At 34.9% G+C, this 17,408-nt stretch overlaps 2 protein-coding genes across 4 annotated transcripts; one reads left to right on the top strand and one right to left on the bottom strand.

Moving 5' to 3' along the window:
- Nucleotides 1–2,431: 2,431 nt before the first annotated feature.
- LOC121797881 (transcription factor MYB106-like) lies at nt 2,432–5,233 on the top strand. Of its 3 annotated transcripts, XM_042196641.1 has the most exons (5): nt 2,432–2,681; nt 2,871–3,000; nt 3,346–3,965; nt 4,357–4,393; nt 4,997–5,233. In XM_042196641.1, exons 1-4 carry the CDS (start codon nt 2,549–2,551, stop codon nt 4,380–4,382), a joined length of 909 nt encoding a protein of 302 aa, XP_042052575.1. In that variant the 5' UTR covers nt 2,432–2,548; the 3' UTR covers nt 4,383–4,393; nt 4,997–5,233. The 3 variants fall into 3 exon arrangements, with proteins under 3 accessions (XP_042052575.1, XP_042052576.1, XP_042052574.1); XM_042196642.1 differs by lacking the exon at nt 4,357–4,393 and having other exon boundaries at nt 2,435–2,681; XM_042196640.1 differs by lacking the exons at nt 4,357–4,393; nt 4,997–5,233 and having other exon boundaries at nt 2,436–2,681; nt 3,346–4,160.
- Nucleotides 5,234–12,124: 6,891 nt separating this feature from the next.
- Nucleotides 12,125–15,532, bottom strand: LOC121801585 (phosphate transporter PHO1 homolog 3-like). The gene is made up of 10 exons (XM_042201105.1): nt 14,889–15,532; nt 14,380–14,710; nt 14,177–14,297; nt 13,970–14,099; nt 13,764–13,884; nt 13,417–13,675; nt 13,234–13,338; nt 12,666–13,139; nt 12,460–12,596; nt 12,125–12,370 (listed from the first exon to the last, which is right to left on the bottom strand). The coding sequence occupies exons 1-10, from the start codon at nt 15,466–15,468 to the stop codon at nt 12,271–12,273; spliced, it is 2,358 nt and encodes a 785-aa protein (XP_042057039.1). The 5' UTR covers nt 15,469–15,532; the 3' UTR covers nt 12,125–12,270.
- Between the last annotated feature and the right edge of the window lie 1,876 nt (nt 15,533–17,408).

Raw genomic sequence — 17,408 nt, 5'->3', positions numbered from 1 at the left:
TATGCACTGTTTCCTTTTTCATTTGTCCCAAAGTGCATGAACATTCCAATTGTGGAAACTCTATTCTCTCTAATGAGGTGAGACCTTTTCTCCACTAACAATACTTAAAAAACTTTCTCTATCAATCTCTTTTACTTTACCAATAATGCATTAAAATCCGTGCAGAACTCAAAGTTCATACTCTTTGGAAACGGATGGAGCATAAAAGAAATATACACTTTTATTCATTAAATCAATTTAACCACTTCATAAAGTGTTATGATTATTACTACTGGGGATTAATAACCATATTATTGTTTTGGATAAAATTTCAATTTTATATATACATTGTTCTCATTGTCATGAAATTGAGCTAAGAATTGATGCGACCTCTTGTTACTCTTAGAATTATAAATTAATATTATGATCTATCAGTTGTGTTTCATTTTAAGTTTCTTTTAGATACAGACACTATTTAAGATTCTTTAGATTAAATATATAGTCATTAATTAGTTTCCCGTAGGATCAACCCCTAAATGCTATTGCAAGTTGCAACATATTAGGTTGATTTAGTTTATATATGCATCTAGGAAAAAAATACATATATATGCACCTAACTTTGGGCCTTTTAATGATATAAAAGTCCCGATCTTTTAACATTTAAAAAATTGATAATTCTTAGTATATTAATTTTCACAATTATGTTCCAAAGTTCGTTTTAGCACCCGAAACAAGCATGCAGGTCCCAACTCTAAACTAAATGATTTCAACCTTAAACAACAAATGGATTGTCTTATGCCAGTTCACATCTACGTCCTTTTGTATCAAAATTTTTAAATAGAAAATTATACCTAAATAAAAATTTCTGTGGACCCAATATGGAAATGTAGAGTGTGAACACTAAGGTCATCCGCAACGCTGTCTCTTATCCGTCTCTTAACCGTCTCATCTCTTAACTATTCATGGGTCCCACTATACTTTTCACTACATCTCTTAACTAAGAGACAACACTTGCATCCCTCCATCTCCTAACCATCTCATCCCTTAACTATTCATTCAATTTCATTTTTTTTATTTCCAACAAATTCAATTAATAAAAACACACTTAATTAAATAAAATAAAATTACAATATAAAATTCTAAAAAAACAAAAAAAAAACACATAATTAAAAAAATACATAATTAAAATCTAAAAAAATAAATAAAAAAGACATAATTTAAAATACTAGAAATTAAAAATTACACACTGAAAAACTACTCCGCCGGTGAATCATCCCCCGAAGGCGGTGGCGGTGCACTCAAGCCACCTGTAAGCGGAATACCAATTTGTCTTGCCATATACTCAATTCCGGCAAGATGGGCTTGATATTGGGTGTCCGGCGTCGACGAACCGGAACCGGAAGCACCCAAGACATTGTACATGCCCCCCAGTCGCCAAACGTGTTCAAGTCATAGCCGCCGGAGTTTCCGTCGCCGGACATTTTGAGATGAAAATTGGAGAGGTGAGATGAAAATTGGAGAGAAAAGAGAGATGAATTGAGAAGAATAGATGTGTGTTTGTATGTAAAATGAGAATGAAAGAGGAGTATTTATAGAATAAAAATAAATAAAAAATTAAAATATTACCGTTCAGATGTGTGTTTGTATGTATAATGAGAATGAAAGAGGAGTATTTATAGAATAAAAATAAATAAAAAATTAAAATATTACCGTTTTTAAATTTTTATTTATTTATTTATTTTTATTAAAATCGAATTAAAAAAATCATTTATTGAGTCAGCATGACGACGTCCACTCGCGGGCCGGCGAGTGGGCGTCACGCCTAGCGCCAACGCTCGCCACGTGGCGCTGGCGCGTGGCGAGACGTCTCGCCAACCCACCCTTCGGGCTGAGACGCCCGCCGAGAAGAGACCGAGATGGATGGCTGCATCGCCGTCTCGCTGCCGTCTTGTCTCTCCGAGACGAGACCGAGGCGGGGGCGAGACGCGTTGCGGATGACCTAAAAATAACGGTCAAACTTACAACAAAAATTACTTAAATCACACAAAATTCCTATTTCGAAATTGGAAGCTAGAAAGTGAAAACAATAATACTATAGCAACTTTTTTTTACCTTTTATATACCAAAAAACTCTTGTAACAAGATAGTATTTCGTAACTCTAGTTTTTTTTTCTCCTCTCTCTCTTTTAATCGATCCTGACATGAGTCATGACACGAACTGAAAATATCACACAGCATATCGTTAAATCCACCCACTTTTCCTGGTATACTCTTTTTAAACTCACACAAATTAAAGGAAAGCAAAAAAATGAAATAAAACAATAAATTTGAATGACTCGATAATCCAGCTTGATATCCCTTGAGAAGTAAATAAAATAGTAGCAATAAACACGTTCATACCAAATCCCATAAACACAGTACTCATAAGCATTAAATTGTATTATATCGTTGTATAAATTCTACAACGCAGAGAGCTACAAACTCACATCCATCTATGATCTATCTAGCTTAGCCCTCCATCAAACATCATCTCTACTCTAGATCACTTGAAAAGGAAAAAAAAAGAAACATGGGCCGGTCCCCATGCTGTGATAAGGAAGGCTTGAAGAAAGGGCCATGGACTCCCGAAGAAGATCAGAAGCTTCTCGCATATGTCCAAGAACACGGCCATGGCAGCTGGCGCGCTCTCCCTCCAAAAGCCGGTAGGTCTATGTTCATTTTTAGGGGCAGTTTAATTAGGCCAAAGATAACTGTGCAAGATAGATGAATTATCTACCCTAGCAAAACAAGCAAAAAGACCCTTATAATTACTATATGCATGCAGTTGCATATGAATATATGTATGTATAATGGAATGACGATGAGCTTGTTTATTTTCTTCAATTAAATAGGGCTGCAGAGGTGTGGGAAGAGCTGCAGATTGCGGTGGACGAACTATTTGAGGCCTGATATTAAGAGGGGCAAGTTCAGTTTACAAGAAGAGCAGACCATCATTCAGCTTCACGCCCTCCTAGGAAACAGGTGATTAATTAGTTAGAATTTTTTATAACATCGATGATTTGGTTGAATATGATGGCTGTTCATTTTTGGTAATCTAGGAAGTGTAAGAGAGCGAGAGAGAGAAATGTAGGGAATTAATTTGATTTGAGGAGATAGATTAATCCCTAGGCAGTTAGTAGGGCCTAGATAGTTTATGAGTGAGGAGCAACATAAATGTGTATCCATGTGTGAGGAGTAATTGCTAAGGTACATCACTGTTTAAGATTTGAAGTCCAAATATCAATCATGCTACAAAAATGGCTTTATCTCTATGCGTCTTTCATTTTCTTGTAAAGTCATTTCTTAATCTTAATTGTTGTTTACTAGGTGGTCTGCAATAGCGAGCCACTTGCCTAAAAGGACCGACAACGAAATCAAGAACTACTGGAACACTCATTTGAAGAAAAGGCTAGTGAAAATGGGGCTCGACCCGACCACGCATAAGCCCAAGAACCACGCCCTCGGCTGCAGCCAGCCGAAGCAGATAGCCAACCTCAGCCACATGGCTCAGTGGGAGAGCGCTCGCCTTGAAGCCGAGGCACGGATCGTGCGCGAGTCAAAACAGCTCGCCACCTCTCAATTGATGAACTCCGCCTCTGCCTCTGGCCTTGTGTCGTCGCGGCCGCCTTGCCTCGACATACTCAAAGTGTGGCAAGGCACGTGGACGAGGAGTTCGAGGAAGGACGTGGCGGGGGCGAGCCTCTTCGCCAACCTCGAGTCCCCCACGTCGATACTCAACTTCTCCGACAACATGAACGCCGTGGGATTGATCGGGTATCAAGAGGATCAGAACAAGGACATAATGGGGAATTCGGTTGAGCTGCATGATCATCATATCACAGACCCTAATTGCTCCACTTCTTACACCGTGCCTGATTCGATGAGGTTTCCGGGCTTCTTGGATGGCTTTGGACACGACGACAACGTTGTGTTCGACGATAATAAGGGTAACAACTACTGGACCAATATTCTCAACGTCTTCAATTCCCCTATGGGTTCGCCAGTTTTCTAGCCTGACCACTATACAAAATAATATTCGAACGTGGGAAATTCAAGTTCTAGGTTTTTTAATGGAGTATAATTATAAGTGTGTGTGTGTGTGTTGAGGTTTAGGTAATCTGAAATTCATGGATGTCGTCTAAGACGGTTTAACAATGTTGTACTGAGTTTTTTTTTTTTTTTTTAAGATTGATTTTGTTTTGTTTATCCGTGTGGATCATATAATTAATGTAAGAATAAAAGTTCAAAAAACATTGTTATCAATTTGACAATACATGTAATATGCAGTAGACACATTGGCATTTTAATTAAATGCTTATCCTTATTAATATTTGGCAGATTCGTGGTCCATTGATCTGGATTGATCAAAAATGAGGTCAGAATCTATTCACTTAAAATTAAATATGAAAACAAAACGTTGTAAACGGCCTTCATTTCCATTCCAGATTTGCATCATTTCATTATATTCAGTGGAATGGACAGAAGCATCCTATGATAAAAAGAAACGGGAGTATCAAAGATGTTTTTGTAAACATACTTTGCTTTTAAAATGTGTTAAACACTTACTAATTATTTCTCCAGAAACGAATGCTCTTTTTCTGATTGCTTTAATTTCTTTTTAATTTGTATAGTACTCCATTTTTTTCACTTGGAGAGAAGATCATGATTCGATTCGATTCGATTCAATAAGTCAGACTGATCATTTACCACTCTGGTGCTTTAAAGTATCGATTTCAGGATTCTGCATTCCTTCATAAATCATAAAAGAGATATATATAGAGACACTATATATATGTATATTATGGAGGCTGACAATATATATATAGAATTGAAGATCGTGTAATCAACATCATATAACTCTTTGACTGATTACTTACGTAATATAATTACCTCATTTGTTGGTGGTGTGTTTACAGGTGTTTTCTCTATTTTTTTTTTGGATAACCGTAAATTATTTTTTTGCCTTTTCTTTTTACAGGGGTTGGATGATCAAAATTGATGGTGGTGCGTGATTGACCTTCATCTTTAGAGTATGTGTTGCTTGGGTTGGGTTGCAGTGCCTCCATTTTTCGTCTTTGTTTGATCTTGGTTGTTCTCTGCTTTCTTAATTTAGGTATAGAATTAGTTGTCTATCTTGATTCTTATAGGTGTTGCGCTTGCTGGCTACTAGTTGAAAACGCCTTTTTTTCACTCACGTTTTAGCTTGATTTTTTTCTCAATTCACAAAAAATATATTTATATTATTAGTCTACAATAACATAAAATTTAAAATTATTAAAATAACCCTTTTAAATCAAAGTACCTGAGTGGTCGGCCCCACCCCACCAGGCCATCACATAGCTCCTTCCTTGGTTGCGAGCCCCTGTTGTGGCAAAATGCAAAACAAGGGAAGTTGTGCACTATCATAATCTTCCATTGTTTTATATCAAGTTAAATTATTTTTTTTATACACAAATATTGGTTATGACGTGCACAACATCCTTTGTTTTGTGCATTTTGCTAGAGCAGGAGACCAAGCTCCCCTGGTTGCATGTGTTTTTTCGATAAAATTACGTACTATTGCATGTGATTTGATGTACTACTACTATTTTATATGCAACTAATTTGGTGAGATTTTTATAAGTTTGAGTTTATTGGGTCTCAACTCTCAATGAAATTAATTATAATGGTAAAAGAAGAATCTAGTATAATAATCAGTTAAGACATGAGATCCGCTAAAATTACAACAATAAATGCACCCTATCTATCAGCAACAGTATCTCCACTCATGATTATATAAATTTATAAAAGGATATTAAATTTTCAGCAGCCAGACTTGTCAGAATTAATTCATATTTCTCATACGCTATTATTATAGTTCTTCAAAAAATTCGGAGCATGCATGCAGTAAATAAAAGAGTGAAGTGAAGTACTGAAAATCTTCAATACCCTCTCATGATATGGAAGTTGAAAAATGTATTCCAAAATTAATAATGTAGGTTCCAAACAGTTCTATATTGTAATTGAACCGTTGAGTAAAAAAGTTCTTAGTTAAAACTCTCATTAAATCTGAGGATAAAGGTTGAGTCGGGTGAATTTTATATATTAGGTTTTGTAATAATATTAATGTCCGTGTCAGCTTATACTAATTATTACAAACATGCAGTCATAAACATATTCGACAAAAATATTTATTACATCTAGTGTTTCTTTCTGTGCGTCGGTAGATTTATTTCTTAACTTCTAATACCAAAAATGTCATGTTTCAATTCACAATTTTTGTATATTTTATATTACCATTATCGAAATAGTTATTAGATGTAGTTGTTCCATGAAGACAAGTAGGGAGTACATTTTATTTTATGTTTATTTTGAAAGGGTCTTGATTTGTTCATGGACAAAAAAAAATTGAATATCTAGGGTAACTTGGAGTACATTTTATTTTATGTTTATTTTGAAAGGGTCTTAATTTGTTCATGGACAAAAAATAATTGAATATCTTGGGAAAATGGAGTAAATTAGTAAGTACTACTAGACATGTTTCTTAATTTGTTTCTGAAAAACAGGTTCTGCCGTTCTGAATCGTGAGTTATACCAATAAATAAAAAGTCTGTGGTACTTTTTGTAAAGAAGAAAAATGAAAATAATAGTTGAGGTGAAAGTTGGCTAAGCTTTTCTTTCCCTCATTGATCTCCGTCTACCTCCTCCCTCGCTAACTTCCAAATACTTACTTCGTCCATTATTAAATATTTTATATCAAGTAGGAGTACTACAGTATCATTTAAAAATATCAATTAAATGTTTTATTTTATTTTTATTATTTTTGATACATATCCTTCATATTTTATTATAAAATTAATATTATTATAATATAAAAGTAGGATTCACTTTCATATTTTTAAAATTTTGTGCTAGATCAAAGTGAGATACGTGATATTCGTTGATGGAAAGGTATCTTTTATTTTCATTTGTCTATCAAATTGTTGGCTCTATGGGTCTCTAATTTCTATTTCTTTCACAAAATAAAATAATGAGCTAAGTCTAGTTAAAGCCCAAAGAAAAATGAAGGAGATCCAAAGAAAAAAAGGTTACATAAAACTAAACGTCCCATTAAATCGACAAATCTTCTCCTCTATTCCTCTCTCATAGAAGGTTATAAATGAGATGGCAATTCAACTTTGGAGTACAAAATTTCAATACCAAAAAACTAATACAGTAAAAATGTAAAATGGATTTTCTTATTCAGAGTCATTCTTAGGCCATATACAGTGGGGCGGACGATAACCCGCCCGATACATCAGGCCTGCTATCGTCCGCCACTGTGGCTCACTGTGAGCGCCGCGGACGATGCAACGCGTTTTAGTTTTTTTTTTTAATTCGAAAAATTTGTTATATATATACCCCAACTTCACTTTTCATTTGTAACTTTTCGATTAACTTTTAAACTCTCAAATTACGGATCCGGCCAGAGCCGAATTCCTCCAGAGGTTGATCGACGAGTTGAGCCGGAAGTTGGGGCTTTTGTAGGATAGTCAATTTTTTTTATTTCTAACCCGTGTAACTTTTTTTTATAATCAATGAATTTTTTGCCGTTCTTAGTTAATCGTTGTGTTTTTTCTAAGTTTGCATTTATATATTTGAAAATATTTAAATTAATTAACAAAACAATAGTAAAATGCTTAGGGCGACCCACTGCAGGTGGAAGGGGAGGAGGATAAAATCCTGACGTGGTGGTGCATAGGGCGGGCTTTAAGGCGCCCCACTGTGGATGCTCTTATTGCACCGTCTATTTTCTTTAAATAGAGCTAGTCTCCCGCTTAGTTCGGATACCCCCCTCACACACGGTAAATAACCAAAAATAGAATTTCTTTGGATGTGATTGTGAATTTGTGAACAAGGCTTATTTCCCCCTTTTCTCAGACATTTAATTATATGTATTTAATTAGCTATACTAACATCTTTAGTAGTATATGATACTCCATATGGTGGTAATATAATGAGATAAATATTGATGACCCACCAAAGATACAAAATTATCACATTGTCGACTTTGATTGACGCTAGGGCTCACCTTCATAAATCATGACATTAATCCTGCCTATTACTACAATTTACAACCACATACTTCTTCAAGATTCATGATCCCATTGGCTGCCATCCTACTTAATGTGTTATTTACTTTGAAATGATAATGTACAAACAAACATTGCTTTGATATTTTTCCAGAATATAATTAATACTCCATCAAAGTAGTCAGATCATCAAGCCTTAAATGAGTCCTTCCAAACATTTACAGGTACCGGTAAAAAGTAGTAACTAAAGTAATTCTTGACAAGCAAATTTATTGGTGTCGATTCTAAAAGTTAATATAACTATGTTGCGTGTGGTGTGGCTATCATATTTCTGACAAAATATTTACCAAATAATACTACTACTATAAGATATCACCACCATTGCTAGTGGAATAGTGGTTGTTTTGAATTAATAATCTGAATAAATAAATACTTTGGATGGAGTAGTATATATAACTTACCAATTAATATACACTGATTGTATATCAAGAGAATTTTCAAAAGCTGTCAACTTACATTATAGTGTTGTGGGCACTATTTATTGTAAATATTTCCATAATAACAATTCCCATTTGCTAATTGTTAGTAATACTATTTCTTGGCGTATATTTTATGTTGCAAAAGTAGCAAATATAATTTGGAGGTTTTTAATTATAACCAATTTAAGGAGAAGTACAATATGGCTACATGTGATGTAGCAGCTGGCCTATCGTATCCATCTTTTCATACATTTAATAATATGATGTAGACTAAATTAATGTCTAGTAAGTTGTGGGTGAACTCTTTAACTATATAATTATGGACATCTCCAAACTCACGTACGGATTAATAAGATTGAGTAATGATGATCTATAACACTTAGCAACTGTTTAATTAGAGCATAATACATAATTACACATTTACATGCCATAATATAACTATCACAATTTTAATTTTAGTTATTAGAGATTTGACTTTCCTTTCGAGTCGTCCACACAACTCACAATTTGATCTGTCACACGTTGGATTATAACTCCACTCATACACTAAAGACATTTTATCATGATAATTATATAGTAATATATTATACCAAATGTAGATAGAATTGAACTAAATAGGGTAAATTGCTTCAAAAGTCGTCAACTTTGCAAATAGTTTGGTATTTCCCGTAAACTTTAAAAGTTGCATGAAAAGTCATGAACTTTACCAAGTGTTGCAAATTTCCCGTACGACCCGACCCGGTACATTTCCGGCAAAAACTAATCCTACGTGGCTCGCCGGAGGCGTGACATGGCAAAATCTCCGGCAGAACAATAAAACGACGTCGTTTTTTAGTTTCAATTAAATTAAAATATATATCAATTTAGGGTTTATGTCTCTTCTCTCTGTGACAGAAATCTCAATTCCCGTCGAGATTTCAACTCTTTCTTCTCCATTGCGACATGTAACTGGTCGCGATTCGTCAATCTACAATCCCATCGTGTTTCCTCCATAGGTAGGGTGGCGATTCCTCCACCTCACAATTCCCGGATGGCCGGAATACCCGACACTGGAAATCGGCCCCCAAATGTAAAGTTCATGACTTTTCATGCAACTTTTAAAGTTTACGGGAAATACCAAACTATTTGCAAAGTTGACGACTTTTAAAGCAATTTACCCAACTAAATACCTTCTCTAAGAAAAGTGGTGTTGTTGTACTTGAAATATTTTAAGTTCACTCTCTAAATGACTAAATGTACGCGTAGCAAAAAGTATACGACTGCATGTGACTTGTAATAAATTAACAAAGGGAAAATTTGGTGACATGTAACAATATAGGGTCCATTTCTATAGTACTACTATTTCTCTTCGTCTCGTCGGAAATCAACTGCATTTAATCGTGTTTCCTCAAGTCAAAATTGATTTGCCATAGTTCTAAATGTCCCATAATTCAATCGACCATGCTTTGGATATTTCACAATCATCTTTTGATTGATGGTTCCGTTGCCTGAGATCTCACGTGGATAAAATAAATGCTTAAATATATAATTTGGTCTTTTTCATGCTAGTAATTTGTGAAAATAATAATAGCACGGTTGGACCACATGGATTTATAATTTCTTACTATAATTTTAGATGCTATCAACCAGAGTTTGTAAATAAAGAACTAATCTAAATTATGTGATGTTTCAACACGTAATCTCACTATAAAAACGTGATGTGGATGATGATTCATTTACTACCCTCCAAAGCCCAAAACTAAAGTCTAGTAAGTCAAAAGTAGATTAATTTACCGTTTATTTTTCTATATTCGAATAAATGAATCCACTTGCATATAAATTTCGAATGTAACAAAATCTTGCAATCATATAGTAACATAACTGATATTGGGCCTTGTACAGCAGCTATACAGCCCAACTTTTGGTGGGCCTGAGAGCATCACCAAATTGTATATTTTTTACTAGTGTTTAGATTTTTCCGTACCAGTCTTTATTTCAAGTACTACTAAATTGTTTTATGTAGAGTTAAAAGGCAAGAATACAAGAGGAGGAACAGAAGAAACAGAAATACAGATTGGTAAACAATCCGACGCTCGAGAGAGACATCCCTTTTCAAGTTTCCGATGACTCCCATCAACTTAATTTAAGACTAGGAAATAAAGATAACATTTAAAAATAGCCGTATAGACTTGTAACATCAAACACACACAAAATTAAAACATCACAAGGAATATGGTAGTTTCTGTTAAATCCTCTAAATTCTGTCCCACATCGACTTGGTGAAGATCCCATCTAATCTATATAAGTGTGGATAACCCTCCCCCTTATAAGGCCTTTTAAGGGGTGAGTGGTCCATTTCTAATATGGTATCAGAGCGGGCCCAAGTCGATGATGGTTTTCTCTTTATCTCTTATCTATCTCACGAGTGGAAGACCGATGTCCTTTCCGGCCCACATCGATGATGGTTTCTCTTGCATTGCCTACCCACGTGATGGAAGACCGATGTCCTTTCCGGCCCACACGTGAGGGGGCGTGTTAAATATAACTGTCCCACATCGGTGTCAAGATAAAACTGAAACTAGTATATAAGTCTCATGGTTTTATCTCTGATTTCGTAAAGCAGCAAGATTCAAGTTCTCTAACCACAGATTAAAGAAGCAAGATTTCACGATTTCAATATGTTCAGAGTTGTTTGGTTGGAGATGAATGTGGAAAAACTACCGTGAAATGATTCAACTATGAAGGAACTTCCCAAAATGGAAAAACGACTCAACCATGGTGGAACGGTATCATGAACTTGAAATTAATGATCAGTGTAATGTTGTAAATGCATCATATATTCAAACCAAAATTAGATAGACGTTGCTTGAGTTTTATTTTTTATTTTTTAATTTTTTTCGAACTTTATATATTGTATAAAAGGATTGAGCCAAGAATTTATATAGAGAGAGGGGCAAAATTATACATAGACAAAATTTAAGAGTTTTAAGAGGGGCAAATAGTGAGAAATTAAAATAAATTAATTTTATCATATAATTTATATATATGTGTATGGTGAAATTTGAGGTGGGGCATTTGCCCATGCTAGCTATGAGCTACCTCCGTTCGTGATTGTACAAACTTCAATTATGATTTGGACTATTAGATTTCAAGATTTGATGTCACATATAACTTGAGTAGAAGAAGCATTCCATGATTTTTTACTGCAGTTTTTTTTGGGTGGTTTCAGAGCTTCTAGATTATAGGATGCCCACTATTTATTTGTTCTAGATATAGATACACTTTTTTCACCTATTTAAAAAGCTAAAAAGAAGAAGTATGGTTAGTCACTTAGTTGAGTATACTTATGATATTTTCTAGGATATGCCTCGTGCCTGTGGGATAGATAAATTGGTGGAATGTTAATTTTGTCAGTAGTACTATATGGAGTAAATGAAATCATCATTATTTTGTAGTAGGGGTATTATAGAAAGTGGCAATTATTAATGTCTGAGATCTTTATCTTTGTGTCCTTTGCTGTCATTTTCATGCTGTGTTTTGGTTTGGAAGTATTGAAGTTTGTCATCAAGCATGGCTGTGTTCTTTGAAAATGAAATCACTAGTTTATAAAAGCATTTGATATTATGCAAATGTGAATTAAAGAGATTACAATTTGGAATGTGTAAAAGATCAAAAGAATAGGACACTAGTTCAAAATTTTCATTCTTGTTCTTAACTTGTATACAAATCTTGCAGCTGCATTTTTACTCATCTTTATCTCCATCTTCATCGTAATTGAACGGTAATGGCACTGATTTGAAAGCTCGGAATTTGCCAACGTTGTTGAGATGTTCGTTCTCCAGCCTGCATATCAAACAGATTTCATTACACGATTCATACTATTTATTAGCAGAACTAAATCCATCAATTCAAAATTTGAAGATTGTAATTACCTGAAGAAGTTCCAGAGACCGCGACGAAGGATCTCTAGAGAAGCCACGAGTGTAACCATTGTCTGCCTATGCAGTGAGAAAACAGTGAACCTCATCACAGTCTGCATCCATGCTAATCTCAGCAACACATTCAAAATCTGCAAGGAAATGATCATTCTTAACTATGCACCAAAAATCTGCTTCTACAAAATTAGTGGTGTTCTTACAATGGCTACAAAGTAGACACTCTTGTGTGGGACAAGCAGCTTGTCTCTCAACCATCTGTTCTTGGATTTGCTTTGAAGCAGCCCCCAGTCCACGACAATGTCCCAATACGTGCTGAGGATCGTTGCTATGATTGAGGTTATCCATGCTATGATCTTCCAGGTAGCCCCTCCGTTGAGGGTGTAGGCTGTTCTAGCGCAGACTGCTAGGATCGTCGCCAGATATTTCACCCCGTTGTAGCCCTGATGAGGATCTCTTTCGTCATAGAGGCGACGCAGACACTGCAGGAGGCGCCATACGTATGGGACTCCAGCGATGATGAAGGAGAAGGTGTTGAAAACATCGTTGGATTTGCAGTTGCTTTGCCTGTGTTTGTAGTCTCCCCAACCGTAGTAGCAGATGTAGAACTCTAGACTTCTTAGAGCTTGAACTTGACTTGTTAGCTGGTCTGCTAGGAAGAAATCTGGCAATGTAACCTTCAAGAAACACACAAAAATATGTTTGTAAGAATAGTGTGCATCACTATGTTAGTTTAATCAATCAATCACAAGATCTTATGTTTCTTCTTACCTTATAAAGAGGAGCTAAGAGGGAGTGGAAGGCGCAGACGAGTAGAAAATAGCGGCTCGAACGGTACAAGATGTTGAGAGGGCACAGCATAATCACAAACACAAGCTGCACAAAAATATGAGAAATGTTTAATCTTCAAGATATGAATATTTCATTAAATATAATTATGGTTAAGATTATTACCACAACTAATCCAAGAGGAAGTAGTTCTGTAATAGGTTTGTAGTCAGCTGTGATTGGATCCATTTCCATGTCGAGATTCGCAAGAACACTTGCTAGAGCCAACACACTCAAACTGAATCCAAGAAGCAGAACCTCTCTGTATCCTAGGTCTGTTCCTTCCTTGAATCCAAATATGAAGGTATAATTTACTCGATACCGCCTCCAGAAGTACACGTTTGCAGCATACATTATCATGTGGAGAACAATGAACCCGAACAAACTGTGACACAAATTCATTCAGCTTAGTGACATGTTGATATAAATTAAAAGAAAATGGAGTGATGTTGAAGAGGTTTGATTTTTCTTACCTATAGAGGGGAAACATGGTTTCCATGTAGATCACTCTACCTTGTTTGTCGAGTATTTTACGTGCACGAACGATCAGAATCAGTGCTACAATAAGAGCAACTGTGCAACCAAATAGAAATCCTGCAGGACAAAGATCTCATGCCTGTTATTTTTCACTTCTGAGAAGAAAATTTGAGCTTGAGACAGAAAACGTCGAATGTCTTACCCGTAGAGAATGTAATTCTGTGTGTTTCCCTCTTTCTTTTAGGCCTCAAGATGTTCATTCCTTTGCTTCGGTTTGAGTTAGAGAAATGCTTGATGAAGGTGGCTTCTACCCTCTCCAACAGCTTGCTCACCTATAATAACACAATAACCTCCTTATTTCATATGCAATATCTACATTAAAAATCGGAATTGTGAATGTTTTTTGTACCTCATCAGAACTGCCCAAATAGGAATTATCAACCATTCTCATGTATGATTTTGATGCACTTCTTTCTGCAACCTTATCATATTTCTTCATGATCTTTGAAAATGCCATAATATTCAGAAAACTGTTCCAATTACACAAATAGTATGTGAATATAACAAACACCACCAACATTAAAAATATCTGTCTAAAAGTTGTGTATATACCTGTAGCTTTTGAGAAGCCTGAGCTTCTGATAGAATCCAACAAAAGCCCTCTTAAGCTGATCTTCTGCTTTCCTCAAGTTATCCTTAGTGAACTTCAAATCTGCCTGGTTGGGAAGATTGAGGAATCCTTTGATTGTCGAGCGAGGTGTTTCTTGAGTCGTGTTAAACTTAACCTGTTTAAGAACCTCCAGAGGCGCTGGCCTTTTCGCCTTGATAACATTCACCGCCTTCATCTCAACACTTCCTTCTCTCCTATCAGCCTCTGATTTATCAGACGGCCCATGGCCGGGTATCCAGCCTTCTTCATCTATAACAGCCATCGGAACTCTTCCTGCATCATCAAAACACCTAATCATTAGCACTCTCAACATGAAACACACACAAATACACAGATATTGTCAGAAAACAACCAAGCATTAGTACATAACTTATTATTAGTAGTATTCTAACATGAAACACACAGAGACATATCTTGTCTGAAAACAACCAAGATATAGTAGAAAACTCACTGCTTGCTCTGACAGCAGAGGGAGTGTTGGCAAACAATGCAGCTGAAGAAGCAGCAGTATCTGAGGCAAGCTGAGTGGTCTCCTCCACACTATTAGTCCAGCCTTGTGGATGCTCCACCTTCACACGAAACGCGATAAATGCCTCCATCTGCTTGTTCAACTCAGCAGCCTCCTTCATCACCTCATCAACTTTCAGCCTATAAAACTTCAACACCTTATTGAACTCATCATCCAGCCTTCTGAAATAGACCATCTCGTACTCCCCTCCTTCATCTGCAGCCATCAGAAACATCGTTTCTGAACGCTCCTCGCCTTCTCGCCTCACGTTTTGCACCAGAATGGCTTGACTCTCAATGTCAGCTGCAGCCTGATGAGAGCTTGGGGTGTTCACCCTCTGTGTTAGGCCACTGAAGGCTCTGTAAAGAGTTTGGGTTCGCCTCGGACCAGCCGGTTTGGCCGGTCTGTTTCTTTGCTTGAAAACTTGGATCTCTTTTATAAGACTTTTCAAGAATTTATAATCTGTGTAGGCTGCTTGCCATTCTGGCACCATTTGTGAAGCAAATTCATTACCAAACTTCATGTTTCTTTTTTTGTGAGTGTGTGTGACAGATTTAGTTAGTTAGCTAATGATGAAGAATGCAAATATAGGTTGCAGTATATATAAGAGATGAGGAAACTATTTCAATAATAGAAATATTCAGCTGAAGAATTTTCAAATCAGGTGATCCAATGGTCTTTGTGAATATTCCGACACACGTAAACTTTATTAATTTATTGAATTTTTCAACACATTAAAATTGTATATTGCTGTGGTCAAGATTGCTGGTTTTGATCTATTCTGTTTAACTCTTATTTAATTTAAGAGGAAACATCATTTTTTGTCCACGAACTTTGTGAAAGTATCATTTTAGGTCCGTGAACTTTGAAAATATCATTTTAGGTCTATGAACTTTGAGTTGGTATCATTTGAGGTACTTTTTACTATTTCCAAGTTTTTTTGGATGAAAATACCCTCAATACCTTAAAGTGTATATATTTTTAATAAATTTATCATATACTCATAATTTTTTATAAATATTTTTACAATATATTTTTGACAAATTTTCTAAATATAATTTGACCTTAAATATTATCACTTAATTTTGTGACATGCAAGTAAAATTGCTTCTTCAATTTTTTATATTAATTTTTTTTAAATTGAATAAAGAACTTTTCTTTAACAATAAAAAATTGAATAAAGATCTTTTCTTGCATGTCACAAAATTAAATGATAATATTGAAGGTCAAATTATATTTAGAAAATTTGTCAAAAATATATTGTAAAGATATTTATAAAAAGATCTTTATTCAATTTTTTATTATTAAAGAAAGTTCTTTATTCAATTTTTTAAATAAATTAATATAAAAAATTAAAGAAGCAATTTTACTTGCATGTCACAAAATTAAGTGATAATATTTAAGGTCAAATTATATTTAGAAAATTTGTCAAAAATATATTGTAAAGATATTTATAAAAAAATATGAGTATATGATAAATTTATTAAAAATATATACACTTTAAGGTATTGAGGGTATTTTAGTCCAAAAAACTTGGAAATAGTAAAAAGTACCTCAAATGATACTAACTCAAAGTTCACGGACCTAAAATAATACTTTGACAAAGTTCGTAGACCAAAAATAATGTTCCCTCTTAATTTAAAGGTGAATTGTTTTAACTACTTTTGACACGGTACGTAGGAAATAACCGTATTAAAGTACATTGTCTACATGTCGTTAGGGGTCAAAAAGTGTCATAGTATTAAGTTATTAACCCAGTGTGTTCACACGATTTAATTATACGTATAATTGATCCAAATTAGAACTTTTTTAGTTTTAAATCAAACTTAATAAATTTCCATTAAAGATAAATAAATTTTAATTGGATATTACTAAACTTAATTAGTTACTCCCTCCGTCCCGCACTACTCGCACTTATTTCCTTTTTGGGCGTCCCAAGTTACTTGCACTCTTTCTATTTTTAGTAAAAAATTTCACCTACAGCCGTCATTTTTTACTTTCCTATACACTCATTCCTTAATCTCCGAGCCGAAAAGGAAATGAGCGAGTAGCCCGGGACGGAGGGAGTATAATTTAAACTTCATACGGGATTGAAATTACCAGTAAAAATTCATCATATATTCAAACCAAAAGAATATATGACTATAGGAGCAAGGATTTTGGAGTTCTCCTTGAGCTTTAGTAAAGAATTTTGGATAATGATATGAAACTGAAAAAGAATAAAAAAAATGGCATGAATTTGAGACAAGTTGTAAAACTAATTCGACCATTTTTACAAATTTCAATGCTTCATTAACTTTGAAGCATTTTATGGGTGGGATCCCCCTGCTTTGTAAAATGCCACAGCAGGAGATGTTGTGGAGATCCACACCTTCTATAATTTTACGTACTTGTATTACATTTTTTTATTTCAGAAATGAATGATTTGGATCACCACAGCATCCCCTTTTGCTTGTGGCATTT

This window comes from Salvia splendens, chromosome 4 (assembly GCF_004379255.2).
Source record: "Salvia splendens isolate huo1 chromosome 4, SspV2, whole genome shotgun sequence".
Classification (NCBI taxonomy): domain Eukaryota; kingdom Viridiplantae; phylum Streptophyta; class Magnoliopsida; order Lamiales; family Lamiaceae; genus Salvia; species Salvia splendens.
This window is presented reverse-complemented; position numbering and strand designations above follow the sequence as displayed.